The following is a 20,570-nucleotide window of genomic DNA, read 5'->3' as shown; positions in this document are numbered from 1 at the left end:
TCACTGATCATAACAACGAGGTAGTCCCAAACATTGCAAGCAGCCAAAACATGAAGAATACATTGTGAAAAAACTAAACAAGTGCCAAAGGGAAGACCCATAAGAGCATGCAGTTATACAAGTTACAAATTAAAACAACATGATCCACAAAAAGTGCAAGACTACCTGTAGAAGAACAATCAACAGTAAAATATTTCCTACATTTTACGGGAGTCAGCGTGATGAGGCAGTCAGCATGATAAGGCAGTAAGCATGATGAGGCAGTAAGCATCACGAGGCAGTAAGCATAATGAGGCAGTCAGCATCACGAGTCAGTCAGCATGATGAGGCAGTAAGCATCATGAGTCAGTCAGCATGATGAGGCAGTCAGCATGATGAGGCAGTAAGCATGATGAGGCAGTAAGCGTGAATAGGCAGTAAGCATGATGAGGCAATAAGCATGATGAGGCAGTAAGCGTGATGAGGCAATAAGCATGATGAGGCAGTAAGCATGATGAGGCAGTAAGCATCATGAGTCAGTCAGCATGAAGAGGGAGTCAGCATGATGAAGCAGTAAGCATGATGAGGCAGTCAGCGTGATGAGGCAGTAAGCATGATGAAGCAGTAAGCATGATGAGGCAGTAAGCATGATGAGGCAGTAAGCACGATGAGGCAGTAAGCATGATGAGGCAGTAAGCATGATGAGGCAGTCAGCATGATGAAGCAGTAAGCATGATGAGGCAGTCAGCGTGATGAGGCAGTAAGCATGATGAGGCAGTAAGCGTCAGGATGCAGTCAGCGTGATGAGGCAGTCAGCATGATGAGGCAGTCAGCATGATGAGGCAGTCAGCATGATGAGGCAGTCAGCATGATGAGGCAGTGAGCTGGACAGGTGGCATGCGTCACGGCACCATATTTAGTTTGTGCCCATGAAATGTGGTGTTTTATGAATACAGCCTTAGCCCAACATTAACCCAAAGACCATTCCGTCTGGTAAGATGAATCCACTTGATCACTACATTTACAATGGACTCATTAAGCGACATACTGTATGTGCATGTGGAAAGGACAGTTGAAGACAGTTCTGTGTTCTGCATTGTTCTACAGGAGTTCAGAGGTCAAGGAACAGTCTGTTTACCAGGCACGGTACAAAAGTGAAGCACAAGTGTCTCAATCGACACTGGAAACTAAACTTGCAACACTGTCGGACAATAGCAGAAGTATAGACGAAATACGGGAAATTGTATCACATCTTTTTTCCATAGAAATTCTATATTTCATTCATTTACATTTATTCATTTAGCAAGAGAAAGCTTTACAAAGTGCATAGGTCACTGATAATAACAACAAGATAGCCCCAAAAACATTGCAGGTAGCCAAAACATGAGCACATATTGTGAACAACCAAAATAAGTGCCAAAGAGAAGAACTATGAGAGCATGTATTTGAACAAGTAACAATTAAACAACATGAATCTTGCACAATCACACACACACACACACACACACACACACACAGACACACACACACAGTTACAGACACACACACACACACACACACACAGACACACCATTCCTTCTTACATCATCCTGTTTCCTCTGGTGAGTTTCTGTTAGTGGTCGTAGTTTGTGTTCCTCTGGGCCGTGCAGGTCTGTCCTCAAGCTGTGGACCATGGCATGGACGTTCTCCCTCTCACTGTTCCTGGTGGCAGGTAGGGGAACCTTCATACATCCTCCCTCTGTCCTCCTACTTCCACAGGGATTATTAATATGAAATATGGGATTTCAGATTTGTTATCAGAATATCTTGGCTGAGGCTCTTTTAAGATGACTACAATGTTAGAACGAGAGGACAGTACTGTTACCAACGATATAAATGCACTTATGTTTACACATACATACAATAGCCTATATACACATATATTATACACACACATATATACACATGCACATACATACACACCGACATTTATATATACACACACTTCTACTGTTGAAATCCTAAATGCAAATCAAGCTGTAATTATTGCACCAACAAAACATGTAGCTAAAAGTATCAGGAAGGTATTAGTTTGAAAGAGACAATTCACATATACATCACCAATAAAAAAAAATACAGACCAACACACACGACAAGTCCAAACTAAGTGTTGATTTACAAGCTTTTCTGACATGTGAAAGTATTTCAAATGTTCCGGTAGTAAGAAGCTCGTTGGAACAAGACTGGGACAGTGTTCCTACCATGTCTGACTGCTGTGAGCACACAGGAAGATTAGAAAGAGTTTCTTATGGAAGTTTGGATGTTTCTGAAGTTATGTATTATTGCTATAGCTCATCTCACTTCCTCATGAGCCACAGTGAAAGTTTATCAAGAGATAGTAACATTCACTATTGATACTAATTATCGATACTAGATACTAGCATGATGTGTTGTTAGTCCACAGTTGTGGTTTCTCCTTGAGGGAGGAGCGGGGGGGGGGGGGGGGTTAAGACCTTATACATCAGCTACACCCAATAAGGGTTCCAGTGGTACTTTCAAACTTTAAGTTATATATATATACCAGAATATGTGCTACAGAAAGTATCTCATGCAGTAGGGGTTGTCCATGGGATGAAGGATCATATGTAGTTGAGGTGATCAATGCCCTTTTAAGGTTGTATAAAAGTAAAGACACAAGTAGTGACACTGAACGTGACAGCTACCAGTTCCCTTCATTGTGGTTTCTAGATACTTTAGTATATGTATGTGTGTGTATGTGTGTGTGAGTGTGTGTGTGAGTGTGTGTGTGTGTGTGTATGTGTGTGTGAGTGTGTGTGTGTGTGTGTGTGTGTGTGTGAGTGTGTGTGTGTGTGTGTGTATGTGAGTGTGTGTGTGTGTGAGTGTGTGTAAGTGTGTGAGTGTGTGTGTGAGTGTGTGTGTGTTGGGGGTTGGAGTGGGCTGTTTGTTCCTGCATAAACATTCATCATTCTGACTCATTGTCAATGTCATTGTGTCAGTCAGTTGTGACAATAGAATGTCCTGTGGAAGTTTCCAAATGAAAACGTCAAATTCTTAACAACCATCTGTGGATATATGGAATTTTCAATTGTCAATTTTCGCAGACACTCATCCAAATTGAGAGGAATCTGCGATCTTTTGATTTGAAGTGAAATGCTCAAACCCGACCAACACCTATGCCTCATATCATCAGAGATGTATACACACATCCTTCACTCAAGTAGAAGTACAGATACTCGTGTTTAAAAAGACTGGTCAAAGTTGAAGCACTGACTACACCTTTTAACTCAAGTTAAAGTAAAGAAGTGTGGACTCTGACATATACGTAAAAAGTATATATAAAAAACAGCCATTATTACAACTGTTTTTGTGTCACGCAGGTAACTGGTAATTTTTTAAATTATTATTCTTCCTTTCAAGACAACAAACAGTGAAAGGAGATGAGAGAGGGGGAGAGGAGAACAGAGAAGCCTAAAACAGAGTAAAGCAGAGCAGAGTACAGTACAGCAGTCAAGTACTCAATGATGCAAACCTTTTACTTTTTTTCGAAAATGGTTTTTCAACCTTTCCAGGTTTTTTTCACACACAGTGAAAGGAGAGGAGAGGCGGAGAGGAGAAACAGAGAAGCCAAAAAAACAGTAGAGTAAAGCAGAGCAGAGTACAGTAGAGTTTAGTAGAGTCTTCATCAAGTACTCAACAATGATGCAAACCTATAAAATAAAAAAAAGTAACTTTTTTTTCGAAAGTATCTTTTCAACTTTTTTTGTATGTTTTTTTTTCCACACACAGAGTTAAGACAAATCTTAAGTACAGTAACAAAGTATTTTGTTACTTCCAATCTCTGCATATCATACAATTATCATAAATTTGTCTTGTTTTCTGGTTAGTGCTGCAAGGCTGTTTGGCTTTCAACATGGAGTCTGTGGCTTGGAAGTACCTCAGCGGTCCTGCCGCTGGGTTTGGATACCAGGTGGTGATTAGAGACAGTAGCAGGTATGAGCACACAGCCTGAGCAGCACATTTACATGACATGCAAAAAAGCTTTCCAGGTTGTGTGATTTCCAGTTAGATGTGCTGCTCCTGCTGGATGTTGCTGAACATGTCTGTGCCCTGGCTGCAGCCTGCTCACCAGCGCCCCCTTGGAGCAGGATGGAGAGAGGAGAGGAAAGGTTTACAGGTGTTCCATCAACTCCTGTACTGAGATATCTATACCAGGTAAAGATCCTGTACTGAGATATCTATACCAGGTAAAGATCCTGTACTGAGATATCTATACCAGGTAAAGATCCTGTACTGAGACGATCTGCTCTTTACATAATCATGCTAAGCATAAGAGGTGCATCAAAACATTTTTCCAATGTGTAATCCATAAACGTGTTTTCCCTAGTCCCTAGTCATGCAGTCAACATGTCTCTGGGTTTGACAATGACGAAGAATCCAACATCCCAAACCACCATGGTACGTCCAGTCTTTATATGAGGATGGTATTTTCTATCGTTTCAGTTTTTGCTAAGAGATTAGAACAACACTTGGCTTGAGTGAACACAGATTAGATCGGGGATTAGAACAACACTTGGTTTGCGTGAACACAGATTAGATCAGAGATTACACAATGCTCGCCACATTTCACAAATGTGTTCTCCCAAACACGCGCCACTTAGAAGCCACACCTTCAGGTAGACCAAGCTGATGTCTTTTACTGAAGTGGTGAATAATAAGTCCACAAAAAATGACCTAACATTTTCATTGGCTGTAGGCTACTGTGAATTTTGAATTTGCCAATCCCAATTTCCTGATTACGTCAACCAATCCCACACTGCTTCCTGATTACGTCAACCAATCCCACACTGCTTCCTGATTACGTCAACCAATCCCACACTGCTTCCTGATTACGTTAACCAATCCCACACTGCTTCCTGATTACGTGAACCAATCCCACACTGTTTCCTGATTACGTCAACCAATCCCACACTGCTTCCTGATTACGTTAACCAATCCCACACTGCTTCCTGATTACGTTAACCAATCCCACACTGTTTCCTGATTACGTCAACCAATCCCACACTGCTTCCTGATTATGTCAACCAATCCCACACTGTTTCCTGATTACGTCAACCAATCCCACACTGCTTCCTGATTACGTTAACCAATCCCACACTGCTTCCTGATTACGTTAACCAATCCCACACTGCTTCCTGATTACGTCAACCAATCCCACACTGCTTCCTGATTACGTCAACCAATCCCACACTGCTTCCTGCTGCCACACACCTACCACAGGTCAGCCTGACTATCCTCTCTGTTCCAGGTATGTGGCCCAACCATCCCTCGAGAGTGTGAGGCCATCACCACCTATAACGGCTTGTGTTTGGAGATAGATGGAAGAGATTCTCCTGGTCCTCCTTTCCCTGCCTCCCTAGAGGGTAACCACGGAAACATCCTCTGTCCTTCCATTAGTGTTTGTAACGTCTTCATCTAGCAAATGCTTTTATCCAAAGCGACGTAGGGGGGTTTTGAACCTGCGATCTCTTGGTCTGCAGTCACAAGCTCAAACCACTGAGCTTTACTGACCCTTTCTGTCACACAATCATTGTTTTATAAAGACAAATTATGTTTCTGCTAAAGTTTGAGATTAGTGAGGATGTCTCCACATGTAAATACCTGTGTTCATGTTTTGATGAAAAACTGATAATTTGTGTGTTACATCTTTCATGACTAATGTCATCACAACCTCTGACATCACGGCCCCTGATGTCATCACGCCCTCACATGTAATCACACCCTTCAGTGAACAATCTTAGTCCAGTTTTTCAGGTTTCAAAGATTAATCCATTAATGTCCAAACTTTTTCTATGTAAAGCACTTTGAGCTGCAATTAGTGTATGAAAAGTGCTATATAAATAGTCTTACTTACAAAATAAACACTTTTTAGTGTCATGTTTTAGACAGGTGTTCCCAGCAGGTGTTCCTGACAGACCCTCTGCTGTCTGCCTCCCTCTCACGTCTCTCTGTGTTTGCTGTGTTTCCCAGAATGCCCTGGGAAGACCGACATCGCTTTCCTTCTGGACGGATCAGGCAGCGTGGACATCACAGACTTTGCTAAAATGAAGGTTTTTGTCAAAAATCTGATACGTACGCTAGTTGGGAAGGATACCAAGGTAAGACTTTGTTCTTCTGCTTTGTTGTAAAAAGGGATTTCACAGGAAAATGTATTGATTAATATCACTGTCTATCACTTTGTCAATATCTTATTTCAAACATTTTCTAATTTTGCAGTTTGCTGTGGCCCAGTACTCATCTAGTTGCAAGATTCATTTTAATTTTCAAGATTTTAAACCTCAAATTTGGGAAAGGCAAATTGATGTAATCAATAGACAGAGTGGAGGTACCAAAACTGCTGCTGCAATCCAGAAAGTTGTGTAAGGAACATTTCACAGACGTACACACAGTAGTAGACAACAACACAAACATCAAACACTTTGTTTTATTGCTTTAATTAAAGGGGCCTAAACTAAATTAATTCCACTAATCAAACATATTTATGATCGCTAATCCTCAAATTGTTTTGATTTCTAGTGATGAGGTGTTTTCAGCTTCTGGGGGGTCGAGGGACGGAGCGTCAAAGATCCTGATCGTGATCACAGATGGAGAGTCTCAGGATGGACACCTCCTCCCAAGTGTCACTGACGCAGCTAACAGGAAGTCTATTGTTCGATTTGCTGTTGGGGTAAGACGTGACCGACTGTCTGATAAAAGTAAACAAATGTTGGGCATAGGTCTAGCTCAGTGGTTAGAGTACTTGTCTGCAGTTTAAGAGGTTGCAGGTTTAATCTGATGTTGCTTTTAATTAAAGCATCTGCTAAACAAATGAACACATTATTATTATGATTTTAGTGCATCTAAACAATATAGGATTCAACATTTGCATAGATGCTTTGTGGCCCTTAGCTTCAGGTTCTTCAACCTGGGTTTTTGACTTCCCTTGGTAGTGTGATCGACACAGATGTTCTTTGAATATTTGATGCTTTAGAACAACTTTTCTCTTAGCACAAAAAAGTTGTTTTAAGACAAAAAACCATTCACACAGTGAAAACTGTGGAAGGAAAAGCGATGCTTCTCTGTGGATAAACAGATGTAGTAAACTGTCTGTGTTCTTCCCAGGTGGGCTCTGCCTTTAACAATCCAAGCGCAAAAAAAGAGTTGAACGACATCGCCTCACTTCCTTCTGAGACACATGTGTTCCAAGTGAGCAGCTTTGAAGCGCTTAACCAAATCAGCAGAACTTTGCAGAACAGCATCTTCAATATCGAGGGTATGGGCACTCTGCACTTTAATACCAACAGAAACACTATGTTTAATGTCAGAAATATTAATCTATCAAGCATTGCACAGCCAGTCTGTGAACAAGTTTAAGAAAGCTATATTCTTGCGGCCGGACGCAAGGAGACAAAACATCACACGCCACTGTGCTGCAAAGTTTGTCTGCTAGGATGTTGTGCTAGCTACCTATTTAAGCAGCCCTGCTCTTTACAGTCATTGGTTATGACAAAGCATGCAAATGTCTCATGGCTCTTCTTCATTGGCTCCTTGCATAGACCTGGCGCACATGTGTGCGTGCGTGTTTGAGTGTGTGTGTGTGTGTGTGTGAGTGTGTGTTTACGACATCAACCGTGATTGAAACACAACAGGATCTCCTGATGTCGTAAAAGCTCCTTCACATAAGTGTCAACAAATGGTCAACAGACCTTGCGTCTCCACTTATAGTCTTTGTCACACAGTATATCCTTAAAACAAACAAACCCCCAACATCTTCAAATGGTCACCCTTCCCAGGGTGATAAGAAAGCCTAGTGTTACCCAGAGTTCAGATTTGGTGGTCGGCTTCTCTCTACACACAAGGAATGCTGAACACAGAATCATTCTTATACATGATAAATGTGTTACATCTTGAAATTTTCCAACATTTAATGACCAAACTCCATCACAATCACACTGAAATCAATAAAACATAGACCTACAGCATCTCCAACAACACCTTTTACACACCATTCAATATGTTATTTATTGAACTGTTTGAACAGTTCACTCTGTGATAGTTAACTTGTAACAGTACATGAACACCACACAGTGCAGTCTATGTTGTTGAACAGTAATACATTCTTTTCATTTCTGGAGTGTACAGTATATCACGGGATTGTAGCAAGGAGACAGGACCACTGAACGGCTTGCTGTTCAAAGCTGTGGTCTGTCGTTGATGAGCTGTGTGTGTGTGTGTGTGTGTGTGTGGTGTGTGTTTGGTGTTTGTCTGGTGTGTGGTGTGTGTGTGTGTGTGTGTGTGTGACAGGCTCGCAGGCTGCAGGAGCGTCACTGGAGATGGAGATGGCACAAGAAGGATTCAGTGCTGCATACTCTCCTGAGGTACCTCAGCATGTCACTACTCTCCTGAGGTACCTCAGCATGTCACTACTCTCCTGAGGTACAGCATGTCACTACTCTCCTGAGGTACCTCAGCATGTCACTACTCTCCTGAGGTACCTCAGCATGTCACTACTCTCCTGAGGTACCTCAGCATGTCACTACTCTCCTGAGGTACAGCATGTCACTACTCTCCTGAGGTACCTCAGCATGTCACTACTCTCCTGAGGTACAGCATGTCACTACTCTTCTGAGGTACCTCAGCATGTCACTACTCTCCTGAGGTACCTCAGCATGTCACTACTCTCCTGAGGTACCTCAGCATGTCACTACTCTCCTGAGGTACCTCAGCATGTCACTACTCTCCTGAGGTACCTCAGCATGTCACTACTCTCCTGAGGTACCTCAGCATGTCACTACTCTCCTGAGGTACCTCAGCATGTCACTACTCTCCTGAGGTACCTCAGCATGTCACTACTCTCCTGAGGTACCTCAGCATGTCACTACTCTCCTGAGGTACCTCAGCATGTCACTACTCTCCTGAGGTACCTCAGCATGTCACTACTCTCCTGAGGTACCTCAGCATGTCACTACTCTCCTGAGGTACCTCAGCATGTCACTACTCTCCTGAGGTACCTCAGCATGTCACTACTCTCCTGAGGTACCTCAGCATGTCACTACTCTCCTGAGGTACCTCAGCATGTCACTACTCTCCTGAGGTACAGCATGTCACTACTCTCCTGAGGTACAGCATGTCACTACTCTCCTGAGGTACAGCATGTCACTACTCTTCTGAGGTACCTCAGCATGTCACTACTCTCCTGAGGTACCTCAGCATGTCACTACTCTCCTGAGGTACCTCAGCATGTCACTACTCTCCTGAGGTACCTCAGCATGTCACTACTCTCCTGAGGTACCTCAGCATGTCACTACTCTCCTGAGGTACCTCAGCATGTCACTACTCTCCTGAGGTACCTCAGCATGTCACTACTCTCCTGAGGTACCTCAGCATGTCACTACTCTCCTGAGGTACCTCAGCATGTCACTACTCTCCTGAGGTACCTCAGCATGTCACTACTCTCCTGAGGTACCTCAGCATGTCACTACTCTCCTGAGGTACCTCAGCATGTCACTACTCTCCTGAGGTACCTCAGCATGTCACTACTCTCCTGAGGTACCTCAGCATGTCACTACTCTCCTGAGGTACCTCAGCATGTCACTACTCTCCTGAGGTACCTCAGCATGTCACTACTCTCCTGAGGTACCTCAGCATGTCACTACTCTCCTGAGGTACCTCAGCATGTCACTACTCTCCTGAGGTACCTCAGCATGTCACTACTCTCCTGAGGTACCTCAGCATGTCACTACTCTCCTGAGGTACAGCATGTCACTACTCTCCTGAGGTACAGCATGTCACTACTCTCCTGAGGTACAGCATGTCACTACTCTCCTGAGGTACCTCAGCATGTCACTACTCTCCTGAGGTACCTCAGCATGTCACTACTCTCCTGAGGTACCTCAGCATGTCACTACTCTCCTGAGGTACCTCAGCATGTCACTACTCTCCTGAGGTACCTCAGCATGTCACTACTCTCCTGAGGTACCTCAACATGTCACTACTCTCCTGAGGTACCTCAGCATGTCACTACTCTCCTGAGGTACCTCAGCATGTCACTACTCTCCTGAGGTACCTCAGCATGTCACTACTCTCCTGAGGTACCTCAGCATGTCACTACTCTCCTGAGGTACCTCAGCATGTCACTATAGCGTCACTACAGCGTCACTACAGCGTCACTACACTACAGCATCACTCCAGAGTCACTACAGCGTCACTACAGCGTCAGTACAGCGTCACTACAGCGTCACTACAGCATCACTACAGCGTCACTACACTACAGCATCACTACAGAGTCACTACAGCGTCACTACATGTCACTATAGCGTCACTACAGCGTCAGTACAGCATCACTACAGCGTCACTACACTACAGCATCACTACAGAGTCACTACAGCGTCACTACATGTCACTACAGCGTCACTACAGTACATGTAACTACAGCGTCCCAAAAAAACGACTACTATCAGATAACGTGAAACCGAATGTGACTACACTACATGTAACTAAAGCATTACTACAGCGTCACTACACTACAGCATCACTACAGCATCACTACAGCATCACTACAGCGTCACTACACTACAGCATCACTACAGCCAGTGGTGTATAAAGTACCCAAAATCCATACTTGAGTAAAAGTAAAGATACCTTACTGGAAAATGACTCAAGTAAAAGTAACCTTTTAGAATACTACTTGAGTAAAAGTCTTAAAGTATCTGATCTTTACTGTACTTGAGTATCGAAAGTAATTTTCTGATATTAAACGTACTTAAGTATTGAAAGTAAAAGTACAAGTAAATGCTTTTAATAAAAAAGCAAAGGTTCAGAATTTTGAGAATTATGAAGTTTATTCCGACTAGAATGAGCATACCTAAACTGGGCCTTATTTGAACACAATTTTAACACAATAGGCAATACTAAAGCAGCACCGAAAGTAACAACCCAGTCATTATAACTGAAAAATGTTTTGTTCATATTCTAAAGAAGGTATGTATAAGTATAACGCACAACCTGAGAGCAACCTGGCGATCTGATACAAAGCCATAGCATTACATCAGGATCCTCAGTTTAACAAGCAAGTTGTCAGTAAAGTGACTGTGAAATACTTTCAGCAACATGCACACGCATCCCTTGAACAATATCGTTACTAGCAGCTATCTTGCTCGACACTGCTACGTTACTGTACTTTAGATTGTCACCATCCTAGCTAGTGCTAGCTAGCTAGCTACCTCGCCAGAGATGGAATAAATAATCTTTGTAGGTTATTAGCTAGTTTGAAATATTATATACAGATCTTACCCAGCGGTGAAAGAACATGAGTACTGTACAGTCTACAAGGTTGTGCTGGTGGCATTAAATTAAGGGGTCGTGGGGTTTCTCATTTTTTGATTGAGACGTATGCTTTGCTTCGATTGTTGTGTCCCCTTCGTTGTTGGTCTTAATGTTTTGGATATATCCTTCCACTGCATATTGCAGTCCATTTTGCCTTAATCTGGCGGATATCGCAAAGATATTAGGCCTACTCCAAAACGAATCACTGACACTGACAGTGTAGTGCATGAACGAGTTCATAAGACGTAGCAACAGTAACTAAGGGCGCGGGGCTTTTGCAAACGGTCATAGCGCGCTTGGACCACTGATTCGCCAAACCTGCTTGCAGTCTGTGTTCTACCACAGTCCTCGACGTTTCGTCTCATCACTCTCATGATAAAACATTTTTCTAAACATGATTTGATTTTGTAACGAGTGACGAAGGTTTCAGGGGAAATGTATCGGAGTAAAAGTTTCAATTTTCTTTGCAAAATGTAGCGAAGTAAAAGTAAAAGTAAACAGAAATATAAGTAGTAAAGTACAGATATCCGAAAAAACGACTTAAGTACAGCAACGAAGTATTTCTACTTCCTTACAATACAACACCGACTACAGCATCACTTCAGCATCACTACAGCGTCACTACAGCGTCACTACAGCATCACTTCAGCATCACTACAGCATCACTACAGCGTCACTACAGCATCACTAGAACTTCACTACAGCGTCACTACACTACATGTCACTACAGCATCACTACATCATGACTACACTATATGGCACTACATGTCACCACAGCATCACTACATCATGACTACACTATATGGCACTACATGTCACTACAGCGTCACTACACTACATGTTACTACAGCGTCCAAAAAACACTCGACTACTATCAGATAACGTGAAACCGAATGTGATTCAGGATTATAATTTTTTAATATGATCCTAATAACAGCTACGTTTCCACAGTTTTGTGTTTTCTTTGTTCTTGTTTCCTAACCGTTCGTTGCAATTGACAAGAAACAATGGGGTATGTATTTCGCTGTTCGGTTAACATCGCTGCTTCCTTCAGGGAGGATATCATATAGGAACTGTTGGAGCCTTCCAGTGGAAAGGAGGGTACCAGTCTTTTGTGAACAGAGACCGGCAGCCCACCTTCTACCATAACATGAATGGAGAACCTGATAGCTACCTGGGTAAGAGTTTGACCAAAAAATCTCACCAGAAATTGTCTCTCTGAAAATGACGTAAATCCTGTCTTGATTGGGCCCCTCATCCACACCCAGCTCAGATCATTTGGCAGAATTGTCGCCAGTCGCAAGATGAGATTTTTTATTTCATTCCGTCTTGCCAAGTCAACAATATGTTTTGGTGAAGAAGATGAATTCTTCCCCACTCCCTGTCTCTGTAGGTTATTCCATGAGCACTGCGAGGACGAGGTTTGGCACGTTCACGGTGGTGGGAGCTCCCAGGGCGGGTCACAGGGGCCAGGTGATGGTCTTGTCCCCGGGGAGAACCGACCAGACTCTACAGTTTACAGGACAGGTCGGTGTGCTACTGGTTAAAGTGCTCATGAAGTAAAATAATAAAGTATGACAGAAATACTGAACTATGAAGTGATAAAATAAGGATGTGAACTACCACAAATCTGTATTTTGGTTGTTTCACCTCTTGCAGGTCCATGTTAAAAGGGTTTCTGTTTGTGTGTCCCTCAGATTGGGGCGTACTTTGGGGCGGAGGTTTGTGCGATGGACGTGGATGGTGATTCCTACTCTGACCTGGTGCTGGTGTCGTCTCCCATGTACACAGAGAAAGACAGAGAGGGAATGATATTCATCTGTACCCTTACTGAGAAGGTATTTAAAGTATCACGCCCTATAATATTAAGCTCTACATTGGCTTACACTTCATTAGACGAAAAACAAATTTGAATATTCCACAACCATCATATCGATTGTTGTTTTGGTCATATGAAATTGATAGTAGTCCAATGTTGTTTCAAAGTCTGTCAACTTGTTTTTTTCTGTCCAGAAAGGAGTGTCCTTTCCTGGAGGACGTGAGAACATGTTGCAGGGGGAGGCAGGAGAGAGGAGCAGGTTTGGCATGTCGCTTGCCCCTCTGCCGGACCTCAATAACGACGGGTTCAACGACCTGGCGGTGGGAGCTCCTCTGGAGGACGACGGCCAGGGGAGCGTCTACATCTTCCACGGCCAGAGACGCGGCATCAACAACCTCTACTCCCAGGTACAGCCTCTACTCCCAGGTACAGCCTCTACTCTCAGGTACAGCCTCTACTCCCAGGTACAGCCTCTACTCTCAGGTACAGCCTCTACTCCCAGGTACAGCCTCTACTCCCAGGTACAGCCTCTACTCCCAGGTACAGCCTCTACTCCCAGGTACAGCCTCTACTCCCAGGTACAGCCTCTACTCCCAGGTACAGCCTCTACTCCCAGGTACAGCCTCTACTCTCAGGTACAGCCTCTACTCCCAGGTACAGCCTCTACTCCCAGGTACAGCCTCTACTCCCAGGTACAGCCTCTACTCCCAGGTACAGCCTCTACTCTCAGGTACAGCCTCTACTCCCAGGTACAGCCTCTACTCCCAGGTACAGCCTCTACTCCCAGGTACAGCCTCGACTCTCAGGTACAGCCTCTACTCCCAGGTACAGCCTCTACTCCCAGGTACAGCCTCTACTCTCAGGTACAGCCTCTACTCCCAGGTACAGCCTTTACTCCCAGGTACAGCCTCTACTCCCAGGTACAGCCTCTACTCCCAGGTACAGCCTCTACTCCCAGGTACAGCCTCGACTCCCAGGTACAGCCTCGACTCCCAGGTACAGCCTCTACTCCCAGGTACAGCCTCTACTCCCAGGCACAGCCTCTACTCTCAAGTCTGTGTAAGGAAATCGATTTTGAGAAAAGGCACAGGTGTGAAAAACATACATTGGTCTACGAAGCAGCCAGAAGCTCTGATGTGACAACAGTGTTGATGCATGATCACATCTGTTCCTCCTTCACGCTAGAGAATCGCAGGGTCTGAGGTGCATTCTGGCATGAAGTTCTTTGGCCTGTCCATCAGCCAGTCGTCTCTGGACCTCAGTGGAGACGCTCTCCCGGACATGGCCGTGGGCTCCAAGGGGGCCGTCGTCTTACTCAGGTGTTTCTAGAGTTTCTGAAGCAGATAACTCAGGTGTTTCTAGAGCAGGGGTCTCTGACCCTGCTCCCGGAGAGCTACCTGCCTGGAGGTTTTAGCACACCTGATTCTAATGATTAGCTGGTTGTTCAGGTAACTAGTGTTAAATCAGGTCAAATAAGTGTGGTTGGAGCAAAAACCTATAGGAAGGTAGCTATCAAGGAACAGGGTTGGGTACCCCAATTCTAGAGCTTCCAGAGCAGACAATCTACTTGTTGTAGAATTGTTTTGCTAGATGTTTTGTTTATTTTTCTTCATGTTTTGTATTCATGCTCCAGGTCCAAACCCATAGTGAACGTGAATGTTGAAGTGTCTTTTAACCCGACCAGAATCTCCACCAGTCACTCAGACTGCGTGATCCCTCTTCCTCACACCGCGACAGTCTGCTTCACCATGACCCTGCGCACTCAAGGACAAACAGGTTCTTTTCCTGGACTCCTTTGTTTATGATTTGCATTGTAACATAGTTTGCAGTTTACCTTCCCAGCCATGAGTGTGTGATTGGAGCTTAATCTGAAGTGCTAACTGTTCTTCCAGCTCGCGCGCAGGTTAATTACACGTTGACACTGGACGCAAGACGCAAAGCACCCAACTTCCGTGCTTACTTTCCGCTCAAACAACAACAGGACACAAATATGGTCACCCTGGACCTGAAGAGGATTTGCAACAAACACAACTTCTTCATTGAGGTGGGTGTGAGACCTGCATTCGTGTGTGCGTGTGTGTGCCTGTGTGTGTGTGTGTGTGGTGGGGGGTTTTAAGTATAAAGATCAGAATGTGTACTCTCTCTAGGCTTGCCCGGAGGACTCTCTCAACTCAGTCCACAATGAAGTTTCGTTCAGTTTTGAAGGCTTGCCCTCCTCAGACTCTCTCTCTCCCAGCCTGATCCAGGGCTCCACTACCACCTCCAATCACCCGGTCAGTTTCCCCTGGTCTCTGAGCTGTTTAACCCTTATTTCAGGACCATTCAACATCAATTAAACCATTTAACATATTCTCTCATCCTACAGCTGGACTTTGAGATCAACTGTGGATCTGATGGCAAATGTACAGACAACCTCAAAGTGGATTTTAATTTTACTGGGTAAGATCACCGGATCATCAAGGAAACCAGCTGGTTTAGGATGGCTCCAAGGGTAGCGCCGCACCGTTCAGGCTAAAGCCGTAGCGCAGGGGCCTGGGTTTGTTTCTGGCCTGGGCAATTTCCTGTTTGTCCTCTTCTCTCTCCCGCCCTGCTCTCCTGTCTCTCTCCAACTCTCTCTGTCGATATCAAAAAGGCCAAAAGAATATCTGACCCTTTTCAACCGTGTGTGTCGGTCAGTTCCTCTGAGCTGAGGGTAGGAATCGATGACGTGCTGAGTCTGACTGTGTCGATGGAGAGCAGGGAGGAGGACTCCTACAACAGCCGGGTCATCCTTAGCTACCCTGCCGGCCTCTCTTACAGACGCTTCACCCCCATCCAGGCAAGGCTGCTCTCTGCTCCACAAACACATCCTGAAAAACGATCAATGTGTTACTGAACAGTAATAAGTGTGTCTCACGTCCTGAAAAACGATCAATGTGTTACTGAACAGTAATAAGTGTGTCTCACATCCTGAAAAACGATCAATGTGTTACTGAACAGTAATAAGTGTGTCTCACATCCTGAAAAACGATCAATGTGTTACTGAACAGGGATGATAATGTGTCTGTGTGTCTGGCTGTGTGACAGGGGAGAGTGGAATGCAGCTCGTTAGATAGTGAATCTGAAGGAAAGACAGGAAGAAGCGAATGCACCATCGACAAGCCCATCTTCAAGACCAACAGCAAGGTCGGTTCTTCACATCACATTTGCCTTTTCTAAAACTGTATGATGAAACCTACTCTGCTGTGTTCATCCATGACAAGCCACATCAACACCATAAACACTCTTACTGCTTTAGAACAGGCTTCAGGGTAAAACATGCACTTGAAAATGTTTTAATTCTTTCTCTGTGTCTGTCTAGGCTGTCTTCACCATCTCCTATGGAATAGATAGAAACAGTCAGTTTGATCCCAGGGTGACCTTCACTGCCAATGCCACAAGGTCTGATAAGCTGTCATAAGCTGTCATAAACTGTCAAAAGCTGCCATAAGCTCCCATAAGCTGCCATAAGCTGCCATTCGTTCTGCAGTGTGTTATGATGTGTGTGACTGTACCTCCACTAACGTCCTCATTTGAACCCCTCCAGTGGAAACCTTCATTCCCTAGGGAGTGAGCTGTTCATACAGAGAAACATCGGGGTGCAGTACAGCATTTATGTGTTGCTTTCCAGGTGTGTGCTACTCCTTTATCAAACCGTAAATGTTTAAGTAGAGAGATATTTTGATAACTGTTGGAATCTACATGTGGAGTTTTGTGATTTAAAGTTTTTGACGTTGTTCGTTCAGAGTTGAGGAATCTACGGGCCACATAAACTTCACTGCTGAGAAAAACGATTTGCAGAAACCTGTGTTGCAGTCATTCCAGGTATGTGAGGAGGGTCTCTACCATCGCTTCACTGGTTTTGGAACATAATTCAGGAATGATACAACTCCCTTTTCTCTTTCTAAGGTTTTAAACTTTGCTAGAGAATTCAACCTCACCGTGATAATCAAGGTGCCCATGCAGCTTGGTGAGACAGACATCTGGGTTGACTCCAGAGGGATGCAGGTGAGAGGACTGAATAATCACCAGCATTTAAACCAGTGGCATGGATTTGTATTCAAAAGCTTTTTTATTTTTATTTACAGAAAATTACACATTTAATGGATCAATTTTCTTAATAAGGGGGGTGGGAGGGGGGAGATTTGTCATTTTCAAAAAGTGGGCGGCACATGTACCAGTGGAGTGTAATGAAACCTACACACCTGGTTTAAACAAGTTTTAGAACTGTTGGAACATATGAATACAAGTGGGTTATTGTCATGAGTTGTTTTGGAGCCAAGTCTGTTTATGAATCAACACGTCACGCTGTTCTGCATAAACAAACTATTTCTGTCACAGATTCCAGGATGCAAAAGAGAAAAAGATGAGGAACCAACTGTCAGAGACTTTGTGGACAAGTTGAAGAGAAAATCCCCTCTGGTGAGCAGCAGGAATCTGAGTCTTCCAGAAAGGGAACACCTTGTATAGCTGTTGTGACCACGTTCCATCGATTTCAAATCAAACCACATTTTTACAAAACTGGTTTTGTAAAAAGTAATATTACAGAGGGCTGCACATAAACACACTGTATAACAAATCATTTATAACGTTTTTAGTATGTAATATCGACAGCAGAAATGGTGTGAGCGTCCATACAGACATGAAGCTGGTGTCTGTACGTGTGCAGGACTGTGCGGTGGCCAGGTGTGGCGTGTTCACCTGCAGCGTGTTCGTGAGAAGAGACGACTCCCTCCTCTACAACATCTCTGGAAACATCAGTTCAGGATGGATAGAACAGGTAACACAGCTTCAATCTCTCCACGAATATATCATCAGCTATGCCTGCTGGTTTGATAGATCATGTTACAGTAGCCTTTCTCAACCCTGGTCCTCAGGGACCCCTGTCCTGCATGTTCTAGATGTTTCCCTGGTCCAGCACACCTTAGGGACCCCTGTCCTGCATGTTCTAGATGTTTCCCTGCTCCAGCACACCTTAGGGACCCCTGTCCTGCATGTTCTAGATGTTTCCCTGCTCCAGCACACCTGAGTGAACGGGTCGTTATGAAGCTCAGCAGAAGAAGCCAGGTAGCTGATTTGACCTCTGACCTGTGATGTGTTTCTGTCCTTCAGATTGGCCTGACGTCTGGCCAGTTCTCTCTGACCAGCACGGCCACCCTGGACTACGACAGAGATCAGTACATCTACGACTCCCAGGACTCCAAGAACAACCCTCCCATCCAGAAGGTACGGGAGCCATCATCATCATCATCATCACTTCCTTGTGTCCCTTAACATGACACAGTGTGTGTGTGTGTATACTGTGTGTGCGTGTGTATACTGTGTGTGTGTATAGTGTGTGTGTGTATAGTGTGTGTGTTTTGACTCATGGTGGGACTGGTACATCATGGCTGGGATGTGGTCCAGGTTATCTGTCTGAAACACTGCTGATGTTTGAGTCCTTCCTGGTGTGCAGGTAGAAACACTGCTGATGTTTGAGTCCTTCCTGGTGTGCAGGTAGAAACACTGCTGATGTTTGAGTCCTTCCTGGTGTGCAGGTAGAAACACTGCTGATGTTTGAGTCCTTCCTGGTGTGCAGGTAGAAACACTGCTGATGTTTGAGTCCTTCCTGGTGTGCAGGTAGAAACACTGCTGATGTTTGAGTCCTTCCTGGTGTGCAGGTAGAAACACTGCTGATGTTTGAGTCCTTCCTGGTGTGCAGGTAGAAACACTGCTGATGTTTGAGTCCTTCCTGGTGTGCAGGTAGAAACCCTGCTGATGTTTGAGTCCTTCCTGGTGTGCAGGTAGAAACACTGCTGATGTTTGAGTCCTTCCTGGTGTGCAGGTACAAACACTGCTGATGTTTGAGTCCTTCCTGGTGTGCAGGTAGAAACACTGCTGATGTTTGAGTCCTTCCTGGTGTGCAGGTAGAAACACTGCTGATGTTTGAGTCCTTCCTGGTGTGCAGGTAGAAACACTGCTGATGTTTGAGTCCTTCCTGGTGTGCAGGTAGAAACACTGCTGATGTTTGAGTCCTTCCTGGTGTGCAGGTAGAAACACTGCTGATGTTTGAGTCCTTCCTGGCGTGCAGGTAGAAACACTGCTGATGTTTGAGTCCTTCCTGGTGTGCAGGTAGAAACACTGCTGATGTTTGGGTCCTTCCTGGTGTGCAGGTAGAAACGTACGTGGAGGTGTTTCCTGAGGTGGACCTGACTAAGGAGATCGTGGGCGGATCCCTGGGGGGGCTGGTGCTGCTGGCGTTGATCACGGCTGCTCTTTATAAGGTCATCATGGTTATTATGCTTGGTCTTTATAAGTTCATCTTGATTGCTATGCATAATGGTATGTCTGGGTCACTCTTAAGCATTACAATACAATTATACTGAAAATACTAATACTGCTTTTTAAGTTAAGGATGATATCACAAGGATGACTCATGTCTCACTCTCTCTTTTTACCTCTCCTTGTTTCTTCCTCTTTCTCTATATCTCCTCGTTCTCTCCCTGTCCCTCCCCCTCTCTCCTTTGTGTCTCTCTCTGTCTTCCCCTCTCTCTCCCCCCTCTCTCTATCTCCCCTCTCCCCCCCCCCTCTCTCTCCTCTCTCCCTCTCCCCCAGGCTGGGTTTTTTAAGAGTCAGTACAAGCAGATGATGGAGAACTCAGGTGATCCTGAGGGAGCGGACCCTGAACGTGAGAACACCGTGTTGGAGGAGAACATCTAGTGGAGCCTACTGCTGCTGCTGCCTTGTCATCCAGGAGTGTGTTTGAGGGAAACAAATGTGTTACAGTTTTTCTTGATTGCTAAGACCCATTTCTTGAAACAGTCACCCATTTTCTCAAAACTGTAAACACAAAAACAAATATTAAAACTCAATTTTCAAAACCTCTTACTCTTCTGGCAAAATCAAACACTTGCCCCTAAACCATTTCACTTGTGCTCAAAATAAAAAAATGCTTTCAGATCATAAACACAGCAAATCAATATATAAACACTATGGAGCAATCATTAGACAACACAAAAAAAATGGAAAGCACAGCATCCATGGCATGTAGTTACATGTAAAGACAAATTTGTTTATGAATACACAGTAAATTAATTTACGTAGCAATACAGAATTGGATTTTGAAACACTGGATTTTGGTGTTTGGTACATGGTAATTAATGCAAGCTTCATGTAAAGTGTTGCTTTGTAGATGCATGGTAGTAAATGTAACCTTAGTTTAAATTGTTGCTTTGTAGATGCATGGTAGTTAGATGAGAGGGGGAAGTGGATGGTGGGATAGAGTGAAAAAAGAAAAAAAATCACCTGAATAAATACTGCTTGTCTTTCCTGTATGTCTGCTTTGCATTGTTCTCTTACATCGGCCAAGTAAGGGATGTTGCAAATGAGGTAGAGACTGTTTAGAGGTTGTTTA

The 20,570-nt window shown here is 44.2% G+C and overlaps 1 protein-coding gene across 1 annotated transcript; it reads left to right on the top strand.

Annotated features, from left to right (window-relative positions):
* Positions 1-1,500: 1,500 nt before the first annotated feature.
* LOC146259328 (integrin alpha-D-like) lies at positions 1,501-20,490 on the top strand. The gene is made up of 30 exons (XM_084669929.1): positions 1,501-1,690; positions 3,864-3,969; positions 4,097-4,191; positions 4,364-4,434; positions 5,285-5,399; positions 6,007-6,134; positions 6,253-6,395; positions 6,553-6,703; positions 7,138-7,288; positions 8,320-8,393; positions 12,395-12,518; positions 12,734-12,867; positions 13,038-13,178; positions 13,354-13,566; positions 14,345-14,478; positions 14,793-14,935; positions 15,052-15,203; positions 15,307-15,432; positions 15,525-15,598; positions 15,836-15,977; positions 16,226-16,324; positions 16,500-16,579; positions 16,725-16,808; positions 16,924-17,002; positions 17,087-17,185; positions 17,519-17,599; positions 17,847-17,957; positions 18,290-18,403; positions 19,330-19,440; positions 19,772-20,490. Exons 1-30 carry the CDS (start codon positions 1,651-1,653, stop codon positions 19,874-19,876), a joined length of 3,420 nt encoding a protein of 1,139 aa, XP_084526055.1. The 5' UTR covers positions 1,501-1,650; the 3' UTR covers positions 19,877-20,490.
* The last annotated feature ends 80 nt before the right edge of the window (positions 20,491-20,570 follow it).

The sequence above is a fragment of the Hypomesus nipponensis genome, chromosome 13, assembly GCF_054491055.1.
Source record: "Hypomesus nipponensis isolate SF chromosome 13, ASM5449105v1, whole genome shotgun sequence".
Taxonomy (NCBI): domain Eukaryota; kingdom Metazoa; phylum Chordata; class Actinopteri; order Osmeriformes; family Osmeridae; genus Hypomesus; species Hypomesus nipponensis.
Note: the sequence above shows the minus strand (reverse complement) of the source record. Positions and strands in the feature narration are given on the sequence as shown.